The 24,434-nt window shown below is 34.5% G+C and overlaps 2 protein-coding genes across 4 annotated transcripts in view; one reads left to right on the forward strand and one right to left on the reverse strand.

Moving 5' to 3' along the window:
- Positions 1–22,747, reverse strand: part of LOC149801565 (protein canopy homolog 2-like) — a 33,823-nt gene extending 11,076 nt beyond the window's left edge. Inside the window, exons 1-5 of the mRNA XM_089955786.1 lie at positions 22,659–22,747; positions 19,441–19,547; positions 13,491–13,606; positions 9,931–10,125; positions 6,080–6,176 (exon numbers count right to left, since the gene is read on the reverse strand). Coding sequence (XP_089811912.1) covers positions 6,080–6,176; positions 9,931–10,125; positions 13,491–13,606; positions 19,441–19,528 — 496 coding nt within the window. The 5' untranslated portion in view covers positions 19,529–19,547; positions 22,659–22,747. The remainder of the gene's footprint in view (positions 1–6,079; positions 6,177–9,930; positions 10,126–13,490; positions 13,607–19,440; positions 19,548–22,658) is intronic.
- Positions 22,748–22,915: 168 nt separating this feature from the next.
- LOC149801566 (methionine aminopeptidase 1D, mitochondrial-like) overlaps positions 22,916–24,434 on the forward strand; it is a 52,145-nt gene continuing 50,626 nt past the window's right edge. For all 3 annotated transcript variants that reach the window (XR_016420682.1, XM_089955787.1, XM_089955788.1), the window contains exon 1: positions 22,916–22,975. Coding sequence is in view for 2 of the 3 variants with exons in the window: in XM_089955787.1 (XP_089811913.1) it covers positions 22,960–22,975 (16 nt within the window). In the remaining variant the exon portion in view is untranslated. The remainder of the gene's footprint in view (positions 22,976–24,434) is intronic.

Consider the following 24,434-nt stretch of genomic DNA (forward strand, 5'->3'; position numbering starts at 1 on the left):
ATATGAAAGACCTTCACATAAGGACACGCTGTCACATTTGGTCAAATTCTGGTAACAGTTTTTTTTAGAGCACGTTATTAATTTTTTCTTTTTTAATACCAGCAGCCATATTTGATGGCAGATTGGCATTCTTTCTATAAACTTGAAACCATTCATACCAAGATGTTTTCTGTAAAATTTGGTTAAATTCTGAACAGTGATTTTTGAAAAGTCATTCAATAGATTTTTATTTTTAATAATAGCAGCAATATTTAATGGTGAATCAGCATCATTTGTATAAATTTGGAAGAACAGAGTTTTCTCTCAAATCTGATAAATTCTGCTGTGCAGTTTTTGAGGCATCATTTTACGTTTTTCAAATTTAAGTATCATTTGTTAAACCTGAAAAGCCTTTATGTCAGGGTGCTTTTTGTCAAATTTGGCCACATTCTGTCATGTAGAAGTCAAACATTTGTCTTTTCTTAGTAATGGCAGCCGTATTTGATTGCAAAGCAGCATGATTTGTAAGAAATTTAAAATCCCTTTATGACAGTATGCTTTCTGCAAACTTAGGCCAAATCCTGTTGAGTGGTTTTCCTAGAAGTCGTTTTTTTTTAGGTATTTCTGTTTTTAGTCAAGGTGGCAATGTTTGATGACAGATCAGTATCACTTTTATAAATTCCAAGACATTTATGCCTGGATGCTTTCTGTTAAATCTGATTAATATCTCTTGAGATGAACTGAAAAGTCATTGAGACGGTTATCTTCTTTCAAGGCACACAAATTTATGCTGGATCAGCATCATTTGAATAAATCTGAAAGACCTTTATACCTGGATTCAAATGTGGTAAAATATTACTGAGAAGTTTATGAAAAGTAATGTTTTGGTTTTCTAGTTTTACTTATGGCAGCCATATTTAACAGATTTGCTCATTTATATAATTTAAAAGCCATCCCCACCCCCCAGAATGCTGTCAAACTTTTATACGGTGGCTTAGGAGAAATCAATTTAAGGCTTTACTACTTAAGGTAATGGGAGCCAGATTTAATGGCAGATCATCATCACAAACCTAATGTGCCAGTGATCTCAAGCTCATTTAGGCCTCTTGTTGAAAGGTGTATCAATCAAATAACCTGTTGTCAGTCATCTGTTGTTTGTCTGTCCATTAGTGCAAACTTGTTACGGATACTAATAAACTACCTGGAGAACTGCCATGAATCTCTGTACACATTTAACAGCTCTAGTTGGTCCTAAATGAAAATAGTACTGCTTAGACATCCAGACTGAATATCTTAATTAAACCTGTTGTTATTGCTACTCTTCCTATGTTGATGGATATACTGGAATGGGGCTTTAAATAAAAGTTGGTCTTAATGAAAATTATGTCAGTCTAACATCCAATATGGCCATTTCAGCAAACTCCTGAAAATCAAAATGACACTTTTTTATCAGAAGACTTCTAATGGGTGTTTAGTTGTACTGAATGAAAATGATATCGATTTGACATCCAATATGGCTGTCTTGGTGGCCATCTTGAAAATCATGTTATCACTTCTCCTCCTCAATGGATAGTCATATCAGCATTGAGTTTTCACCAAAACATTTTATATGATGTCAAGTTGGTCCAAATCATACATCCAATATGGCCATAACAATGGCCAGCTTAAAAATATTGTTATTGCCATTTATCTTTAAAGAATAGTAATATTTACAGGTGTTTGTTTTCTTTACCAAAGACTTCTTATAATGTCTCAATGATTGTAAATAAAAATGGTACTGATTTTATAGCGAGTATGTCTACCATTGTGGCCATCTTGAAAATCTTTTTATCACTACTTCTCCTGAATGGATGGTCTTATTGACGTTGGGCTTGCATTAAAAGATTTCTAATGATGTCATGTTGATCCTAAATGACAACAGTGCATCTTAAACATCCAATATGGCCACTATGGAGGCCATCTTGACAATCTTACTGTTATTCTCCATGAAAAGGATAGTCATATCAAAAATGGAGTTTTCATTAAGAGACTTCTTTTGATGCTGTGTTGGTCTTAATTAAGAATGGTGCTGATCAATGGTGGTCATCTTCAAAATCTTGTTATCATTACTTCTATTCTGAGAGGATGGTCATATCATCATGGGTTCTAAACGAAATGATGCCATTGTGACCTATAAAATTCTGAAAAATCTACTTCTCTTGAATGGATGGCTTTACTAACATTTAAAACAAGAGTCCCTTCAAGGGACTGATGCTCTGCTGTGTGAAAATAATTTCCGGGAATTCCAGAAAAGAGCATTGTTGTTGGTGGTGGTGGTGGTTTAATGCCAATTTACAGAACATGATAGGTTATACATGCTGACCAGTATAAATGTGGATGAAGAACCCAGAAAACCTTGAGAGGAACCACTAACCCAAGGGAAATTACAGTCAAGATTTCTCACATACATTGACATAGCCTGTGACTAAAAAAAATGCAGCAGAGGTGAGATGACAGATTGGTAAAGGTGAGTGCTTTAGACCACTTAGCAACCTGGGACAAGACAAGACCATTTCTTCCTTTTAACTGTGGACTGTTGAAACTATCTCTGACACTCTTCAGCAACAACAAGATTTTCAAATTAGCATCTGTGTGTCACAGAATTGTATAAATCCTTTTATTTATTAAATACATGTACTTGGGTTTCGTTTTTTGTGGACAACAATGCATAAGGATGATTTATGTATATTGTAAAATAATATTTTGAAACAGTAAGTACGGTTCATCCTATGCCACATGTGCAAAGTGCTTTTGATGGGAAGAACCGAATACTTTCAGTGCACAGACGATGTATGGCGACATCGTCTTTGTATAAATGCCTCACCATAAGACTAAATCTAGACAATAAGGAACATCTTGTCAAAGAGTGGTCAACTTTAAGGACTTGCACATCTTCAGCAGTAGAGCTGATCTGAGTCACAGCTGTGGAGCTGATCTGAGTCAACATGGTACCAGCTGTAGCACTAACCACAGAAGTTGACCATAGCAGCTGTAAAGCTGAACCATAGCAGCCATAGAGCTGAGTTAACAGTGTTGCTGGTCGAGTAGCAGGTGATCGGTTGTTGCCAACCGATTGGTGCGTGCTGATTGCTTGATTGACCAAGGAACTGAATGGTGATCAGTGACTACCAATACTGACTGATTGATCGACCAGTGTGACTGGTAGCCAAGTGTGCTGGTGATGGAGTGTGTAACTCCACACATGTAATCTTTTAGCCCTGGGGGTAATTTTGGGGGAGGGTTTGTAATATCCAGTGTTTTGGGATTGGAAAGATATTTAGTATTTCTGTCCCTCTGTTTTCATCATTTTACTATTTGAGTAAAATACTTCATTTTTTTCATTATTTGAGTGAATACATTTTACTATATGAGTAAAGTACCAAATTTTTTACTATTTGAGTAAAACACATCATTCTTTTCGTTGTGTGAAATTACTGTGGATCATTCACCTTTGTCTTTGTACTAAGGTCATTTATTTGTATTTTCATTTGTTGCATTATTAGGTTTGTGCGGATTATGTTAATTTGTCCAATATTTGGATCTTATACACGCATGTATTAATCATAATTCTGTTCCCATTCAAGTCACCATCAAAAGTATTCTGTTGTAAATCCGAAATCCAACTCAGTTATCTTGTTACGCTGTGGTTGACATACCGTATGTCAGATTGGCACTATTTTCACTTAGGACCAAGCAGAAATCATCAAAAGTTTTTTGTGAGAACCCCATGTCAACATGATCATCCATTCAGGGTGGCAGCAAGATTTTCAAGACAGCCATTACAACTGTCATAATGGATTGGCACAATTTTCATTTAGACCCAACTAGGTATCATAAGAAGTCTACTGGTGAAAACCCCATGTTGATACAGCTGTCCAATTGGGAGAACAGATAATATTTTTTAGATGGCCACCATGGTGGTCATATTGAGTCAGTTTCCATAATTTTCATTTAGAAGCAACTAGAAACCACAAATATTCTTCTGATGAAAACACCATTTCAAAATGACTTTCCATTTAACAAGATAAAAAGATTTTCAAGATGGTCACCAAAGGGCCAATCTGGACATTAGATCAGTACCATTTTAACTTAGGACCAACAAGAAATCTTCTAGTGAAAACCCCAAGTTGATATGGCTTTCCATTCTGAATGGGTATCAATAACAAGATTTTCAAGATGGCTGCCATGATAGATATCAGACTGACACCATTTCTTTTTATGATCAAATAGACATCACAAATAGTCTTTTAATAACAGCATAAAGTCGATAAAACAAGCCATCCAGAAGAAGGAGCCATAACCAGACTTAAAGATTTTCAGACATGTTGTCTATATTGGAGGTCATGTTGGAACTATTTTCATTTATGACCTACTAGATATAATTTAAAAAGTCTTCAGTTAAAACTTTCATTCAGGAGAAGTATCCATAACAAGATTTTCAAGATGACAACTGCAACAGTCATAATGGATGTCTGACAAGAACCATTTTCATTTAGGGCCAATTAATCACAAGACTTCTGGTGACAAAGCCCATGACTTTCCAGTCATCAAGAGAAGCCATTACAAAGATTTGAAGCTGGCTGCCATGGAGGCCATACTGGACATCAGACTAGCACTATTTTCATTGGGGAGCAACTAGACATCATAAAATGTCTTTTAGCGAAAACCTCATGGTGATATGCTATCCAATCAGGAGGAGAAGCAATGATAAGACTTTCAAGATAGCTGCTGTGGCAGCTATATTTGCTGTCCAGAGAAACCACTTTGGCTTAGGACCAACTAGACATCACAAGAAATCTTCTGGTTAAAGCTCTATGTCAATATGACTTTCCATTCAAGTAAAAATAACATGATTTTCAAGATGGTTGATATGGTTGCCATACAGGATGTCTGAGCAGAAATATTTTCAGTTAGGATCAACTGGACCATGGGATGAATGTTTGTGTAAAGTTTCATGGCAATTCTCCTAGTAGTTCAGAAGAAGCAATAACAAACTTGGATGATGGGCACCAGATGATGGACAACAGTACATCTTATAAGCATTTCTAGTTTATGATCAATAGAGCTGAACAATAAAAACTTCATTTCTTGCACAATATCATTATTCCAAAATTAAAATGCTGTTGATCTATTCCACTTGCATGAACAGTGACACTGACATGGGTTTTTTGCTAGAACACTTGCTGCAATATTTAACTGGCTCTGAATAAACATGGTGCAGATCTAATTAACATAAGGTACTTTTCTGATGTTTTACAGATCAGACCTAGCTAACACTGGAGTCAAGTCAAAGGCCATTGCATGCATTTTTGTACTTCATTCAGCCTATGATCACAGTGACCAGTACATGTACAATTGAATTTTGACCTGACTTTGTACCAAATCACATTTCAATGGCAGCACTCTGACAGGGATTTTAAGGTCAAAGGTCTTGACTCGAGGATATAGTTACAGTGACCTGTCAGCATGATAACAAATCTGAAAGGATTTTAATCAAATCAGTTTGCAAATATATCTGATGAATATTTTCCATTATACCAGGTAATTTTCTTAAAAAAATAATTATAGATTGAATAAAACATTAGCAAATTATCTTCACACTTTCTAAAATAAGCTGAATGCTTTCCTTTCCAAGATATCATGTTCATGGTCAAAAATCATGACAATGAATTCTGCATCCAGGATATTAACTTTTGTTTTAAAAAATGTACCCATCTAACCACTCAGCCATGGGCTGCATCCAGGATATTAATTTTTGTTGTAAAATCACACAATAATCCTAATTTTGTGTAGATGAAGTTCAGATTACAAGGAAATCTCCGATACCTCCCTCCCATTCATGGGGTTGTATTCGGGATTCAAGATGTCTGTCATTGACACATGCTTGAGAACCATCATACTAAATATGACTACATATGTCACAGTTTACATTATCAACAGGCCCCATCCAGTCAGATGTAACTGATTACAATATATCAGTAAAACTGCAGGTGTAACAAGTTTTGGGAATCCAAGCTAATTATTGTATTGTGGGACCACTGAATCTATTCAGTCAGCTTACCTGCTACCTGTCTACAAATCCTGTCCTCTATATTTGATGAATCTTCTCGGAAAAGAGATATCATGTCCTCCTCATGGTCTTCCAACAATGAATGGCACTGGAGAGATAAAATGCATGCACTATATAAGTAGCTGGCAAAACATCTGGTATTATATGTCACTCACTGAGCTTTTCTTTTGTCCCAGCTCATTACACTAAAGCAAGCTAGATGCAAATGTCTCAGCTGAGGAGAAACAGACAACAAGACTGTTAAGTCTTTCTTTGTGAGACGGAAACAATTGACACAGAGACAACAATTAAAGGAGGGAATAAGTATCCTTATATTCAGTAAAATATTTACTAAAGAAAAAGTATGCATCAATTTTTTTATTATCTTCTTTTAGTTCATTAGTTCTGAGATAAGTGTCAAACAAGTAGGCCAAAACCGGCATGTGGAGCTAATTTCAAAAACTGCTCAGTATTATTTATATTTAATTTGCATTGCTTGTTAGTTTTTTTTAAAGTTTTCTTTTTTCATTAAATACTATTGATTACATAACACTGTTGGACTTGACCTTGTCCAAAATCAAGTTCATTTTCTACCTGACCTGAAAGATTGATTTTGGTTTTGTAAACAACATGTTTATCTCAATCTGAGTCTATAACTTTGGAAATTCCCCATGAAATGCTGGGTCTACCTTTCGTTTACCACAATTTATATAATAATTTCAGAAACAGACTACTAATTATTACTACGATTTTATCTTGTAAACATTTGGAGTCTTTCTGAAGAAAACTTTCCATTAGTTAAGTTTTTTTAAACGAAAATGGTAATTGTGATGAGGTCGAGTAGAGGAATAAACAATCTTGTTTTTCTAAAAATTGTTTATTTGTGCTTCAAGATTGTAGCACAATCAATTGTAATAATGTTGTGTCCAGTAATTAATTTGGGCTGGATTTAATTTATTCAAATTATTTATTATGAGGTCATGGACAAATTTTAAGAAGACTTAGAGTCTCTAATTGCAGAAGTAATGAAGGCAGACAAGCTCATCATGCTAAAGTTGGTGCAGATAACCAGACATGGCCAGGTGCCATTGACAAAAATAGCTTTGGTAAATACAACAAGGGACTCTTAATGATGAAATGTGAGACCACAGAACAAGAAATATCAGCTCCAAAATGTCTGTTTAGAAGACAGGTGCTTATCAACTGAGGCAACTGTCAGGAGGACTGTCCAGTAAAAACTGAGAGAATTACATGGCTCTGGCTGAGCAGTAGGGCATATGAGATTATTTCCTATGCTGAGTCAGAACTGACACGGAGAAATTCTATGATGCTTTGGAGATCAGTCATCAGGAATATCAACAATATTTTGCAGATGGCACAACACTGTTCATGGACAAAGAAAAGGTACTACAAAGATGAGTAGAAGACTTGAACAACATCCTCAATCAACAAACATCTATCACTGAGAAGGCAAATGATCAACTGCACCAGGTGGAAATCATCACACTGATTGCTCCACCAACTCTACATTGAAACTGCGAAAGCAATCAACCTGGCACAGTAGATGCTATATGCCAGTCTACAAAGCCAGAGGCTCAAACATCGCTCAGAAACTGACTGAACAATTCCAGTCAATATGGAATCAAACAACTATATCCAGAGCTGCCAATCCTCCAGACTCACAATTAGTAAAGGGGGGGGGGGGGAATAGTGAATTTTAAAAACAATTAGTCAAAAATTATACCATGACACTAGCTCCATCCACTTTGATGGTCAGTACTTCATTATATGAAAATCCCCAAATAAAAATAAAACACATTATTTACACAACTTACATGTACAAATTTATTAGCAGCCAAATTTACTGATATACACAAACTTCTCATTATTTGTCATTATTTAATACTGTGGCAGACTTGAATTTCCTCAATTGGGCTATGGTAAATTTGTTATCAAAACAGTTCAGGCTTCTTGCCTGGTGGTTGATCATGGTGACAAAAATTGTTGCAAATTTTCAGCACCTAAGTAGGCCTTGAAGTCCATTTTATATTTCCTTACGATAGAAAACACTCTTTCACTGTCGCTGATCTCCTAGAGAGAAAGACAAGTTATGTTGAACAAGAAAATTCACAATGTAATGGTATCTTGCAGTTCTTCAGTCAAAGGCTTGAAGTATTCCAGAGTTGATATCGGCTGGGTGCTGTAAATTTTCCCAATAGGCCTATCTGTGCTTTTTGCTAGCCGTCTACTTTTTCACACTGTCTCTGCCATATGCCCATTGGGACTCGCATCATTGCTTACAATTTATGTCATACATGTACTATATACTAATATTAATAACAGGTGCAACTAAAAGTTCATCTCCTTCACAACTGTACCATGAAACCAGTTGGGAAAGTAAACACTCTCACCATTACAAGCATAAACTGCATCAATTATTTACAATTTACCATGGACTAGCTCCCGCATATCTTCAAGATTTGATTCGACCTTAATTTACAGAACATGAGACCTACTCCATTTGATCTTCAAATGATCATTGACCTCCAATGTTTAGAATGATCTTGTTCTACAATTCATTTCTACAATCTACAATTCAAATATGGAACTTGTTAACCGCTGAAATAAGAAACAATCCTTTAAGATACAAGTTTAAAGTCTATTTGAACTGTGATAAAAAAAAAACCACTCCACATTACTACTATGCTGATGATAGAATGTCTCAGATCATGCATGCTAGGCTAAAAACAAATTGTATTAACTTAAATCATGTCTCTAATAATAAGTATTGCTTCTGTGGTGAAATTGAGAATGCAAAACAGAACGTTCCAAATATTCAAATCTTACAGTACAAATCCTATACACAATCCTTTTAGCTCTAGGATTGAAACATCATTATTTGGCAACCCTATGTTAACTGTAGAAAACAACACACGACTATTTTTAACTGACCTAAATTATTTTAGGATGACCAAGAGATTTAATTAATTGACTGAACTCACAAACTTGTAAACTGCAATTAATTAGTTCTTTATTCATTGTTATGCTTATGTAATTTTATGTATATTTTCTGTACAACCATTCATACTGGCATCAAAATCACTGATGTTATATTTTTGTTACTGTTCGGGAGAGTGCTAATAAGCTTATGCGTTCTTCTGAATTCCCCAAATTATATGATTGTAACTGCATCTGACAAAGTTTCTTAAATAAATATGGTTTAAACTAATTTAGTTGCACAGAAAAACTCATCATAACAGTTCGGCAATTCCATGGTGATGTGGTTGCTCACATTGTGGATGACAACAAGCCATTTTAACCATTCCGAATTATTAAGAGAGTCAATCAATGCTGCAGGTTGACCCCAGCCCTCTTCCGTAGGATGTTCTCTACCATGTTTACCATATCTTCACCCATATATCCTGTGGGTTATATAGGTTTTTACACGCCCTGCACACTCCATGCTGGGTATCTTGGTACAATGACTATACAAGTTCTTTTTCCACACAGCAGGTAGTCAGCTTAGTTTTCAATTTACACAGATATAATTTGTAATAACTGTGTGACGACGAGTCCATAAAGCCTCAGTCCAGTGTTGTACTGCAGCTTAAATAGTCACATGAATTTTATTTCATACAGTATGAATTTTATGACCTGACACTGCAAGTGTAAGCAGCTGCCCATTAAGGATGTAGTTTTCTACACTTCAACATATACACATCCATGACTACTTAAGTTGTATAATTCAGCTAAAGGAAATGAAGCTCGAATGAAAAATCATTAGCCAAGTTTTTTCAATGTTATGTTCTGTTACTTAAGTGACAAAAGTCAATACAGTTAAACTTTAAAAAACTGTAACATACTGCAAACTTGTATTTTTGCTGTTCAGTAGCCTCGACAGTTAATCCCTTCATGGACAGTACACCTCCTTCTCTGGACACTATTCTAACTAAAGTCCTCTTTCCTGTGTCCAGGGTTTTGTGTCCATAGTTTGTGAATTTGTTGCAGACATGTTCGAAAACATCCATTAGATGGTATTCTGATCTGGCATAGGATTTCTGAAAATAAGAACATAAATCTGAGAAAAATTGCTGATAAAAATAAAAAGAATTACAAATAATTACAATGTAACAAAACCTTCTGGTATAATCTGACCACATTTCTAATGCACCTTTCAAAAATCCTGAGCTGCCAACCCTCCCGACTAGCAATTAGTGAAAAGAGGGATAAAAATTAGTGAATTTTAAACACAATTAGTGAAAAATTATATCATGACACTAGCTTCATCCACTTCAATGGTCAGTACTACATTAAAAGAAAATCCCAAAATAAAAAAAAAACATTATTTAAAATGGTTATATGTACAAATTTATTTGCAGCCAAATTTACTGATATACACAAACATCACGCTACTTGACATGACATGATGCTGTGGCAGACTTGAACTTCCTCAAATGATCTATCGCAAATTAGTTTTCAAAACAGTTCCAGCTTCTTGCTTGCTGGTTAATCTTGGTGACTAAAAGTGTTGCAAATTTTCAGCACCAAAGAAGGCACTAAAGTTTGTCCTTATTTTCCTGACAAAAAGAAATACTCTTTCAAGAAATACTGTTTCACTGTCACTGTTGCTGATCTCCAACTGAGAAAGGCAGGTTATGTTCAACAAGAAAACTCACAAACAGTGCTTCAGCATTGGCAGCTTGGAGGATGTGAGTACTCAAGAGCTTAATTCTGCTGTGGGCACTCTTAATTTTCACAATATCTATATGCTTTTTTCTAGCAGTGTGCTTTTCCACATCATTCTGCCACATGCCCACAGGGGCTCATATTGTTGCTTACAATTTATCTGGCACACATGTACTACATAATATTATTATATAATACATGTATGACACGTAAATCTAAGCAACGATACGAGCACCTGTGCACGTTCCCAATTCTATAGTACAAGTCACACAGGTCATGCAGGCATTCAACACTGAATATTTCAGTAATGGGTGTCATTTTTTATAATTTGATTCTACATACATTTTAGGACGAAATGAACCTAGCGGTGTGATCTGGTACAATCCAGATTAAATGTCACATGCTGTGATGTCACAAAGAAAGCTACACACAAGGATAACAAATTCGTAAACCCTACATTGTGATGATTCCACTCATTGTGCTCTTTTCTTGACCCAAGTTTAGTACATGGCCATCAGTATAAAAGACGATAGAGATCGATAAGCTTCATCTGGAAGTTTCTTGATGACACTTATGGTTCAGAGCATTCAATAATCAGGACTGAATAGACTTTGGTTAAAACAATTAGTGTTAAATTTTAAAAGAACAATTTATATTTAATTTAAAATGAATAAGTATACATGACCCATGCAACCTTTACTATATAAAATTCGCCACATGCTATTGTCACTGTGCAAGAAGCATAATGAACACCGATGTCTGAATGCAAGGCCAATTTTTGGTGTACTCCAATCTATACTTCACTAACTGTGGAATACATATCTTTATCCATGGAGGTAACATTTTTTTAATTGTAGTGTAGCTTAATTACAAAATGAAGATGAAACATCAAATGGTAAATGGTTAGTGGTGTCGGCGCATAAACAGAAAAATATGAACTCAAGCAAATTACAGTATATGGTAATCTTTCAATATCTAAAAAATTCCTTCGAAAAATCTGTCTTCATTTAGTGTTTGTTGAAAATAAATTACAGTTGCTATGAATATGTACATATGCCATTATTTTTAAAAATCAGTCAGACCCCAGTTTTTATCATGAGTATTTTTAAAACTTCTGTTCTAAATATAGATTATATGCTTTACAATGCTTGCTACAGGGCAAACTGTATCAACTGGATATAGTTCTACTAACATCGCAATACAGGGCCATTATTGGTATCAGTGATCACTGCTTCTATTTGGACTAGCACTTAACGGGATAAAAGTTATTTTATTCCTGATTTAACCAATTGAGAATTGGGGAATACATGATTTTTTTTAATGCGACGTGAATCCGTGAATTGCCATTGGGAGTCATTAAATTCACACCAAAATTGTGAGGGTTGGCAGGTCTGCTTATCATTCTTTATTCCTCTCTTTCATAATCTTAAGTGATTACTATCCCTTTTTATTTTATTATAAACTTACAATTACAAAGTTATTAGATATGTTGTTTTTCATCATGTATTACAATACTAACAAGGAAACACTCGAATGTCATAGTGGTACAGTGTCTAAGCTCACAAATCAACTAAAGCCTAAACACACTGCCATTCTGTCAAAAGCAGGCCAAGGTCTAAACTTTAAAACTTTTATGGTTAGTTTGTTGAATGTTGTAATGGCTTTAAATCTTGGGACACCTGAAGATAGTTTTTTCCCCTGTCCTATGACTTGTATGCATGCAAAAACCCCACATATTTTTGGTGTCACAACACTCAGCATGTGCATATTTTCTGATTTCTCCAAAACGATATCAAATAAAGGTAAAAAAATTTCATAATTTATGGGCTGATTTGAGTTTACCCAGGATGTACTATGATGAACAGTACTTACACAGTGCAAATCACTCTTTGCATCACTTGTTTATTCCAAAACATATTAGATGCAGATTTTGCTTTTTTCTACCAAATTGCACTCTTCCAGATCACATTTCAGTATGTATATATGTATGTATATAGTTTCATTTAAACTTACAAGTTACAACTGTTCAGTGATATAAGCAATCTTAAAAATTGAGGTAATCTTTATGAAAAGGTACACGTTTAATTGTGCAAGGCACATAACCAACATCTTTTCACATAACTGTTACATGTTCATAAAGAATGACAATATTAAAGGCTAAAATTATTGATACTGAATTAGGTATAAACAATAAGAAAACAGAAAATTAAATACATTTATCAACTTTCAGAATGAAATTACATTAACTTATAACAATTCCATGATATAATCATACATGGCAACCCCAAGTGAACTATACGTGGAGTAGCAATAACAAGAATTTCAAGATTACTGCTGAGGCATCCATACTAGACGTACAGGAAACACTGTTTTCATTTAGGACCAACTAGACATCACAAGAAGTGAAGTTTGTGACTGTTCATGTTTGTTTCTACATGCAATTTTGAACTTTGACCTCCAAGTTTGGGGTTCCATGAGGAACTTGTGTGCAAAGTCTGAGCATAAGTAATAATGCGTATTATTAAGTGGCACATTCATGAGACATTCTTTATTTCAGAAACAGTCAATTAACATGTGAAAATAATCATTACCGTCAGACTGTCTTGTCCCCCAAGACTGCTAATATCTACAGATGACTTTGAGCTAAATTTGTATTCACACTTACTGCCAAAATTGTAGCAAGTTTCAAATGCCATCATCAATGTGAAAAAGAATAAATCTGGTGATTCTGAAATACCTCCTTGGTGGCCTGATTCCCTTTTGAGTCCACCCTGAAACTTCCTGACTCTATTTTCTTCTTGGGATCCACCTGACTTATGCTATAGTTCACCTCATCCACAACTGCTCGACAAACTAAAAATAAGGATATGAAAATTAATGAAATACAGTAGATCTATTTTGGTGAAGAAACTTACTTGAGATATCTAATGCTACTGTTTAATAACTAAATGGAAAATGGTACAAAATACTGGATTTTATATTATCAAAAAGTCACTACACTTTTACTAAAGTATGGTAAAAATGGTACGAAATACCAGATTTAATATCATCAAACAGTCACTACACTTTTATTACAGTATATGAAATTTCATATTTTTGATATACCAACATGTTAAATATCACTTTATGCGATTCTAATGCGATTCTAATTGGTTAAAGCAAGCCAATGAAATTCTTGTGCTGTATTCTCTTTGCTGATTGGCTGTATCGTGAGAAAATTTAATTACTGTACCTACAGGAACTTTTAGTTTTTACTATTAATACTAACATATTTATGGCCATTGTTTACAATCTATTGCCCAAAGGGAATTGCAAAAAAATGTCACATCTATTTGAATAAGACCATTTCACAGATTGGTGCACCATGTCTAGATTATCATGCACTAAAAAATGGCATTAAACCCCAAACAACAACAAAAAAAAAAAAAACTAAGGAAATTGGTGCATTGATAGCATGCATGTGGAAAGGGATGGGTGGTATACTTATAACATGATCATGTCTATCAGAAAACGACCAATTTACACCCACAGGGGCTCATTTTATCATGTATAGTTGCAAGAATAATACAAGTTTCAATAAACAAAAGACTGCTGACTATTACAATAAGGAATGGGTGGTCACTATACAGCCAATTTTTCAAAAAATATACTGTCTTATAATATTTTTTAAATTGTTTTTCAGTTATACAATGTATTATATCTGCCCAGAACATAAAAAAATAACAAACAAATACAGAGCAATCATCCCACTTTAATCGTAATCATCAGCGCCAAACAACCTGCAATTGTAATCGAGCACCTATAATTGACGCTGTGCCTGAATAATATAATAACAGTAACTGTTGTGTGGAACAAAGTGTCTCATCTATGAAGAGTATAATGATGACATTGCTCTGTTTTTAAGCAGACTGCGACACAGCCTATCACAGGGGTGGAACATTATCTGAAAAAGATTGCTTGCCCAACAAAGCAATCTAGTTGCACCAAATTTCTCAAGTTAGTCTCAACTAACACTTGCAATTTACTTACAGTTTTTTAAAGTAAATATTAAATGAACAGCAACTCAGTTTAGACTACAGGGAATAGTATTAAAATCTCTATTAACATGAAATAAAATATATTTTTTATTCATTTATATTTTGTTTTGTTTTTTGTAATTGGAATTTATAATGTTTGAGATAAAGTGAATAATCACCATTTAAAGGTATGTAAAAAAATCTAATTCTCAAAAAATTATACCCATTACAGAAATAGTTGGTACTGAATGCCTACATGACCTGCATGACTTGTACTATAGTAAGCCTCCTGAATGAAAATACTTGTGCCACTGAACTTCATTTAAAGCATTATCTGATGTCAATAAATTCAAGTTTATTTAAAAAATTCAAATTGACTGCTCTGGTGGTCTAGTGGTTGGATGCGTGACATCGTGTGTTCATATCCTGGCTGAGTGATACCAAAGACTTATAAAAATGGTACCAGCAGCTGCTTTGCTTGGCACTCAGCATTAAGAGGTTAGTGTTAGAACTGGTCAGCCTGGTGTTAGGATCATGTGACTGGGTGAGACATCATGCTACGTGTCTGCGGCACGATACCCCAGTGCCAGACATCACTATAAACTGCCACACTGCAGACATCGCAGTGAAATGACTGAAAAATTGATAAAGCTACGTTAAAAATCCAAAATACAGACACACAAATTAAAATCCTTCATAAAAACTTGAATAATGACATGGGGATATTTGGTGAAAACACATTTAGTGTATCCCCTAGGGTGCAAGACTGAGTCAAAAATCACCTTGATGTCAGAACTGGGAGTCAGACTGAGTAAAAAACAAATTTGTTATCAAAACTGGGGGTCATATGAAAAATTTGGGGTCTCTGAAACACAAATGAGGGTAAAGGTAAACACAGACATTATGACATCTAATGGCTGAGCTATGTCAAAGTCTCACAATCAATTATAACTTGAAAATAAAAAAACACTTAACATTAAAATGAGCATAGTCAAACAAGGCTTCCTAGTCTGAGCTCACTTTTTACTTCAGCCACTTTCCTGGAATAAAGAATTCTTATTTTATCCATTTTGATTAATATAACATACCTAGATTATCTCTTTGTTTTCTTAATGCTGAATTAAACATAAAATATGTCTGTCAAGGTGAAACAACCAACAGGTAATGTTTAATTACATTTTAAAACTTTTGGAATTGGTCGTCTAGTCGCAGTATCGTTTTCTTAAACAAGCAATGACACTCAGTCAGGATTACCACATAGGTAACTGTCAAACATTGGCGACACTTAGCAGAATTATGCTTTGCTTTAGTGAATGAAAAAACAATTTGACACACTATTATTAATTTTATGTTAAAGTAAACACAATGTTTATAAAATACCATTGGACAGAAATTGGTTGTGTAGTTACGTGCAAACTTTGAGAAGCTTTGTCACTAAAACTGTGTTGTCCCAAGCTGCTGGGCACTGTATTTTCTGTCTCTGCATTCAGGGTAGAAATTTCAGACGCAGCAACATTATCCTAATCTTTAAACAGAATACAATGGTACCCCTCTTAAATGGCCCCCTGACCTGTCACCGTCTGCCTTTTTTACAGCTGGAATTCCTTGGTTCAGAATGGTGTTCATAAGTACCCCTCTATGACTGCCATCCATTCAATGTTGTAAGCATACTAGTGCATACAATGTCAAATTATTTACCCCTCATTAGCAGACACACAACAGGGTTTACAGATGGAAATCTAGTGAATATTTGTTAATTTCAATATTCAACACACTGACATTTCTTCCAACATGCCAGTAAAATACCTAACTTTAATCCATAAAAGATGCTGTTGTTGTTGTTGTTGTAGGGTTTAACACCATTTTTCAGCACACGATAGGCTATACATGGCGGCCAGTATTAATGGTGGAGGAAGAACCCAGGAAAACCCTGGAAAGAACCACCAACCCACGAGAAGCTACTGGCAAACTTTCTCACATACCCACATTGGCCGAATCGGAGACTTGAACCCACGCAGACAGAGGTGACATGGCAATGATCTGTAACGGAGAGCGCTTTAGACCACTCTGCCACTTGGGGCCCCCATAAAAGATGTAAGTAATCTGATTACTGTTACTACTGTGTTGTTCTTTGTTGTCATGATTTGCCACTTTGACAAGTACAGGCTGTTATTACCACCAATAATTATTAAAATGATAAAAGCTAACGGATGAGCACAGTATTGTTCATTTCAAGTTGGCAAGACACACAGTCACTATAAAGCATAAATGGTATGTCAGATGCCATGGCTCCTCTCATCAATTATGAAATATACCGCCATGACAGGTAATTCTGCACGTCTGAAAATTCTGCGCAATGATACATCATTTCAGTAAACATTGGATTACTTGTTGTTTTCAGTTGAAAATCCAATTTGTATTAAAAAAAAGAACAATCGATTTTTAACTTAGGAAAGTAATATTCATAAAGTGTACAAAAATATCCCACATTTCTGCTCTAAATACATATGAAAATGTGATTTGTAAATGTCAACAGGAAGACCCACTCCATGACCTTCTTGAACTTGTAGCCCAGAAAATCCTATTTAATATTTATCTTTTAGAATGATATAAATAAATACATTTAAAAGATGGAAATGTTTACCTTAGAACAATGCTGCATCTTAATCCAAGTTTCTAATTTTGCAAGAATTTGTCCCACAAGTACTTTATCGTCTGCTACAAAACATTTCAACTTGCCACTAGAATTGGATTCTCAAGAAATTCCCTGGTGTATAGTCTGTTTCTATATTCTCTAGTAATTTAAATGAGATACTGTAAACGAAATACATCCTATTCATTGTTGTTCCTCTTCCACATAATCTTTTAACATGATCAGTTTAGTTGGCTTAATTTCTCTTACCCTTTAGTGGCATTATTATGTTGAATTATGTAAAACCAGCTACAAACCTAATTACTGAACTGAAATGCTTACAGAAAGAGTCAAAAGTACATCTTTTCAAAGCCATGTGCAGAAAGGCCAACATATCGCAAGTCATGAAAACAAAGAGTGGTATTGCAGGTGTCCAAAATTAATATTACTTTGAAAAGAATATTTCAGTGACAATTTCCTCTTTTCAAATGGTTTTAAGCATTGTAATAATTTATTTTCCTCGATCAGTCGAATTCGGTATGCGTTTTGTACCAATATTGGTGACGGAAACCTTAGATGCGCAGAAAAGACTGACAGCAGAGTACTTGAAATGCTACCACAATGAAACCAGTTGACAGCACGTTCAGCTCTCTCACTGATTATGAAATATTCTCAAATTGCTACCACAATGAAACCGGTTGACAGCATGATAAGCTCTCAATGTAGCAGCATTTCAAGTATATTTCACAGTCAATGAAAGTATCAAATATTTAAAAGTTAATTATGCCTTTCTTACTTTATATTAATTACATGTATTACTTGCATTTGTATGATCCCCATCAAGAAAGACTATCCCTCTAATATGGCCACTTTCCTGCAGAAGTAGTGGCCTTATACAAAGGGGGGCATCTGTACTGCAAATAATGCAGAAGATACATGCCTTTCAAAAACTTTAGTACAGCATCTATACCAGGGGTCTCAAATACATTGCCCGTTGGCTGCTTTTGCCAGCCAAGCCATATCCTGTGGCCTGCAAAATGACTGGCATCACAAGGTGCCATGAGAGATAACACAGGTTGTGCAGCCCTTGGGCCATCAAAAATGTCCTCATGTGGCCCTCAGGGTGGTTTGAGTTTGAGACCCCTGATCCATACAGTGTGGTTGCTGCTGCTGATGCCAGTGCCACTAGAAAAGTGTTATCTTTGTTTTGAGATTCACAGATGAAACAACACTAATAAGAAGAATAGTGCAGATGATCTCTCAAAAACAAATGACTCTACAAACTTATTAGCCTGAAAAGATGAAAAAGACAAGTCAAAGTTTAAAAAATGTAATTATCTTATGAAAGCCATAAGTAGCCAAGCTTTCTATATTAAGAGTCCAAAACACCAATATTCAGAACTTGCTTCACACTTCACTTTATGAGCTCCCTGTTTTGATAGAAATGTGTCCCACAGACATCTCTACACAGAGTCTCTGTTTCCAGAACTTCAATTTCTGGTCCATGTCTCTCTTGTCAGAATCTTGTCAACAGTTTTCCAAATTTGAAGGATTTGTGGATCTGGACTTTCTTTTACAAAATACAACAGAAAGGTAAGTCCTAGACTTTTATTTTTAAAAATAAACTTTACAGAGGATAAGGAAAAAAAAGGACATGGGAATAAAAAACAAAGGTCATACTTTGTGGATGAAAGGAGCAAATAAATATGATGAAAGACTCTGAGAAAATATAAAAGTTAGTTTACTAGTGTTTAATACAAGACCAGATTATTTCATTAAATTCAGTTTTTGGAAATCTATTCACTAATTCAGTTTTTGGAAATCTATTCACTAACTGTTAAAAAGGATAAAAATTTAAGTTATGCAAAAAGTAAGAAAATAAATATAAGGTAAAAAAAAGTAAGAAGGTTAGTATAGCAATTAATATTATAGACTGAGGTAAATAAGCTTTATCTTTTGATGCATGTGCAATTTAATGGATTTTGCATTTGTCAGAAGAAAAAAGGTTTACAAGCAATTTGTCACAAAGAAGCACTTACCTGAGCAGGATATGTCCTTACTGAGTCCATCAGTGGTATGAGCATAGAGAAGAAGTTGGAAAGTTACCAGAAGAACTTGTATATCCATGGACTGTTGGTATCTAATGCTGAATAAAATCAATAATGTGATTTCAACATAACACAGGAAGACACATTAATAAGTATTTCATTCAAACAAATTCCCTACTCAAAAAAAAAAAAAAAAGCAAAGTGTATCAAGCAAGATGAAGCAAATGAAGGGCAACAACTCTGCCCATCAGTCGCATACATTTTTTTCTTTTGTACAATTCAAGGACTTCATCAGCTGAAACCCAATTTAGAGCGATTCTTTATAGTAAAGAGAGCGATATTAAGCTCACTTTTGCTATTGATAACTTTTTATTGATAACTTGGTAGACAACTCAAAGTCATTGTGAAGAAATAATTTTTCTCCAAGTGCAACCTTGAACCTTTTGACTCTCAAGCTTCATCTTTATGCCAAATGAATGCCAGCAACAAAAATTGAAAAGTGCTGATAGTGAACTTGAGTTACTGTGCAGAAATCATTTTTCTTTCAGTCAGTGGCCTTGAAAAAAGTGAATGGAATATGACCATTTGCTTCTTCTTGCAGAGTCTTCTAAAATAAATTGATCTGAAATGTAATTAAGCAAATTAAATACACAGATATAGAATAGAAAAGTAAAGTCTCTTCCATGATTCCTTATAGCTGCAAACAAAATTTAAAAAAATAGCAAGGTAAACACATTGAGAATCAATATAGTTGTAATATCACAATCAGTTATCATGGTTGTTAACTGCCATCATTTTTCAATTGTTTATTATAAATATTTCGGAGTGAAAGAGCATTAGTAATCTAATGACATATATATTTGTGACAATACATTCATAATGTTCTGAATTACTGCATGGAAAAAGGTATCATTATTGGGATTCCTTATATTAGGGCTGGAACTGCAACTTTTTCCATGGAAGGACTGCAACAACTTTCCCAATACATGAAGAACCCTGGCTAACCTTACCAAAACAGACCCTTATTAACTCATGGAAAACTGTGAAAGGCCTTATACATGTAGATGGGTTTCTCACGACATAATTAGCCTATTCATGGAATGAATCATTTCATGTGGTAAATGACTCAGCTCTTCTATTACAAGGCTTTAAAAATCCACTTGCCCAACTCACAGGATGGAGCTCCAAGTGGCAGAGTGGTCTAAAGCGCTCACCGTTACAGATCACTGCCATTTCACCTCTGCATGGGTTAGAGTCTCGAGTTCGGCCTATGTGGGCATGTGAGAAAGCTTGCCATTAGCTTCTCGTCTGTCGGTGGTTCTTTCTGGGGTTCTTCCTCCACCATTAATACTGGCCCGCATGTATAGCCTATCTTGTGCTTAAAAATAGTGTTAAACCCTACAACAACAACAACAACTAACAGGATAAGCTCAAATTTGGCTCAGGCAAGCTCATGTTTGCAAGATATTTGCCTATATGCCAGTCCAAAAAATGGCAAAAATGAGAGAGAGATGTCTTTCTTAATTCCTAATGCTTTGTTGTACAAGCTTCATGTTTGGTGATATTGCCAGAGTACATATATCAGCACATTTATTTCATATTTATATGTACCACATTCTCCAAATACTGCCTGCAATTGTTTTCATCTATAAATCCTTTATTTCACATGATATACTGACAGTCTGTCATTTATAGTCAATGACATTCTTCAAATACATAACAACCTTGACTTTTGTCATCTATCAGTCCTTTATTTCACATGATATACTGACAGACTGTCATTTACTTATAGTCAATGACATTCTTCAAATACATAACAGCCTGCAATTGTTTTTATCTATCAATCTTTTATTTCAAATGATATACTGACAGTGTGTCATTGTTTGTAGTCTATGACATTCCTCAAATATGTAACTGCCCGCAATTGTTTTCATCTATCAATCCTTTATTTCACGAGATATACTGATAGCCTGTCATTTACTTGTAGTCAACGTCTGAGTGAAGTGCTGAAAAGTTCATTGATTAGGTGAAACTACTGGAATTTTTCATTCACTAGATTCACTCAATATTTATTTTAAATTTTTTATTTCAAATGAACGTGAATGAATACAGAATTGTACAAGCTTTAATATAAGTGACTTGCAATGGAATTAATGGTAATCAGATGCAATACTGATTACATTTCACAGATCAGGTAGGCAGCAGCCATACAAACAGCTTTATGTAAATTATACATACAGCAGCTGTTGTAATAGTATTTCCAGATGCAGTAAATGGTGGCCATGTAAATAGTCTTTCCCAGTCAAGGTGCATGGCAGCTATGCGAAAAGCCTCTGACATTAATGAAACTTTAGTGACATCTATAAGTTTGAATATTTTGCATCTTTTCTTAGTAAGGCTTATCATCATAATTTCATTAATAAAAACAATCATTTAAACCTTTCTACTGGTTTAGAATATTGGGAAATAGTTAAGATATAAGATACCAAACAATGACAAGTGACCTGCAAATTCTGAATATTAATGCTGCACTCTGAGAGAAGTGTAAGATGCTAACCAAACTTTTACTTTTTTCCCAAAATGCAATGGGTTGAACAAAATACAGTTGTTCAACCTACAGGCACGTCTGTGAACTTTTCTGTGATACTGATTTGACATGTACAAACTGAAACTACAAAGTTTTCCTGAAATAAACATCTAAGCTACTAAAATGTATGAAAATGTATAATTAGCTGTTAATAGTAAATATATCTTCAATTGCTTTACAAATAACTCCTGAGTTTTACAAATAAATTTTACAATAAACAGTTTTAAAGAATGGGTGAAAATCTTTATATTTCTTGCACAAGTTACAAGGAGATAACCGATGAGCATAATAAGGACCAAGTTGTGAAACTTTAATGGTCCGATTTGTTACGCTAATCATTTATACAGCTGACAACTCTAAATATCTTATAATCTGAACACATAAAATTAAATACAAGGCTCTAAACTGATATGTATTACAAAAATAATTCAAAGACTTTTCTTGAAACTTAAATTTAATGCGTGTTGAAATCTGATTGGTCTTTCTGCCGCTTGGTTAAGTCAAATTTTGAGGTGAAAAAACAACAACAACGATCACACCAATTGATTCGACATGTCATGGAAATATTAAAACCAGTGAATTTTACTATATTACTATTTTAAAAAAATAATGTTTCTCTTACATTTTGTACCTATTCCCCGTTAGAGTTCTGCTTCTTAACACCCCTGTACCAAATTTATCGCATGTGGCTTCTTTGGTGCCGCTCACAGCAATAACAAATGATGATGATCTGTAATATTCAGTTCGCTAGTATAGTACAGTAGTGTTTAATTTTTGTTTAAATTGATGCACATGACTAGGTGTTTTTACATTCCTCAAATATTTGTATTACTGAATAAAGTGGACCACATTATACATTTTTCTTTATGCTATAAGCGGTGTATTTACATTTTCACATTTTGGCTGCTATACCATTTTACACCATGATTGTCTTCAGAAGTAAGGGATTACGATTTTAAAATTAAAAATCCTTAAATTGCATACCTACCAATTTTACAGACAGCTTTGTTGATGTTGCTGTTCAGACTTTAAAAAAATGTATGTTGCGAAGTCTCAAAGGGGTCAGTGCTTTAGCTCTACAATGTAAGACATCGACCCTGATTATAGTTATGTTTTGGGGGACGAGCCCCGAAACATAAATATTAGGGTCGATGTCTTACAATGTAGGACTATTGTTTAAAACATTTAATACACATGCAAAAAATAGCTGGTAGACTTAACATTGTCACATATCAGCTGACATAAGCATATGTGCCCTCACTAACGTAATCACAATCACACAGATATTAAGTTCTAAACAAAAAAAAATTGTAAAAAAAATCCACAAAGTTTCTGTCCTTAAAATCCATTATACATTGTAATACAGACCGAATTTGATGCAGTCTTTGCTGCTCTCAGTGGTTTGATTGGAGGTTTGAAAGTAATGAATTTTAATTTGTATACATCTTTGCAATCACTAGAGTCTGAGAATTTGAATTTGTATACATCTTTGCAATCATTAGAGAGTCTGAATGTTGGCACTCAGCATTAAGAGGTTAGTGCTAATTTGTACAGGTAAAGAATCATAAGCGGAACATCTCAAATCATTTTAAGTTTGATGTATATCAGCAAAATGCATACTGCAAAACATTAGTTATTACACATCACTGCCTTGAATAACAATGTTTAAGTCACCTTTATTAAAGATTATCGAGAAACTGGTGATCAACAGCAAGGTTTCGCTGAAGTCGGGTTTTACTCAATATATACAATGCAAAACATGATAATTTTGGTGTTGAAACAGTGTACAAGCATGGTTGATTTTCAAAGGCAAATGTCAAAACAAGGCTGTGATTCTCAAAAGGATGAGCATCTGTGAAGTGAGCAAAGCCCAGTAAAACTACATTTCAGAACTCCTAGTTGATTGAGTTTGATTTAGTGAAGCACAGTAGTAAGAGGGAACATTTCAATATTTGCACACAAACTGCATAAGTGTGCATAACAGCCACTGACATAGCAACACCACCCATATATAAACTAACCCAGTGTTTTTATTGATTTCCAGTGTTTTCCTCACGTTATATTTATGAAATAAATATTGTATAGAGTTATTGTTGAGTAACACAATATAAAAACATTCATTATTCTTATTGTTCAGTGTTTATTTTGTAAGTGAAATTGCAAACCAACAAATCAACTTCTTTTAATTTCATTCTAACCTTTGAAAATTGTGCAAATATTAATGAATAAAAATATTTTGTTTAAAGCACATGTTAAATCTATTAAAACCTTAATTTCTTGACAGAGATTTTATTATATTAACACATAACATAATAATAACTCATTAAGGACTGGTCGGCCTGGTGTCAGGATAATGTGACTGGGTGGGACATCATGCTACATGTCTGTGGCATGATAC

This window comes from Sinohyriopsis cumingii, chromosome 4 (assembly GCF_028554795.1).
Source record: "Sinohyriopsis cumingii isolate HCF-2022 chromosome 4, ASM2855479v2, whole genome shotgun sequence".
Classification (NCBI taxonomy): Eukaryota; Metazoa; Mollusca; class Bivalvia; order Unionida; family Unionidae; genus Sinohyriopsis; species Sinohyriopsis cumingii.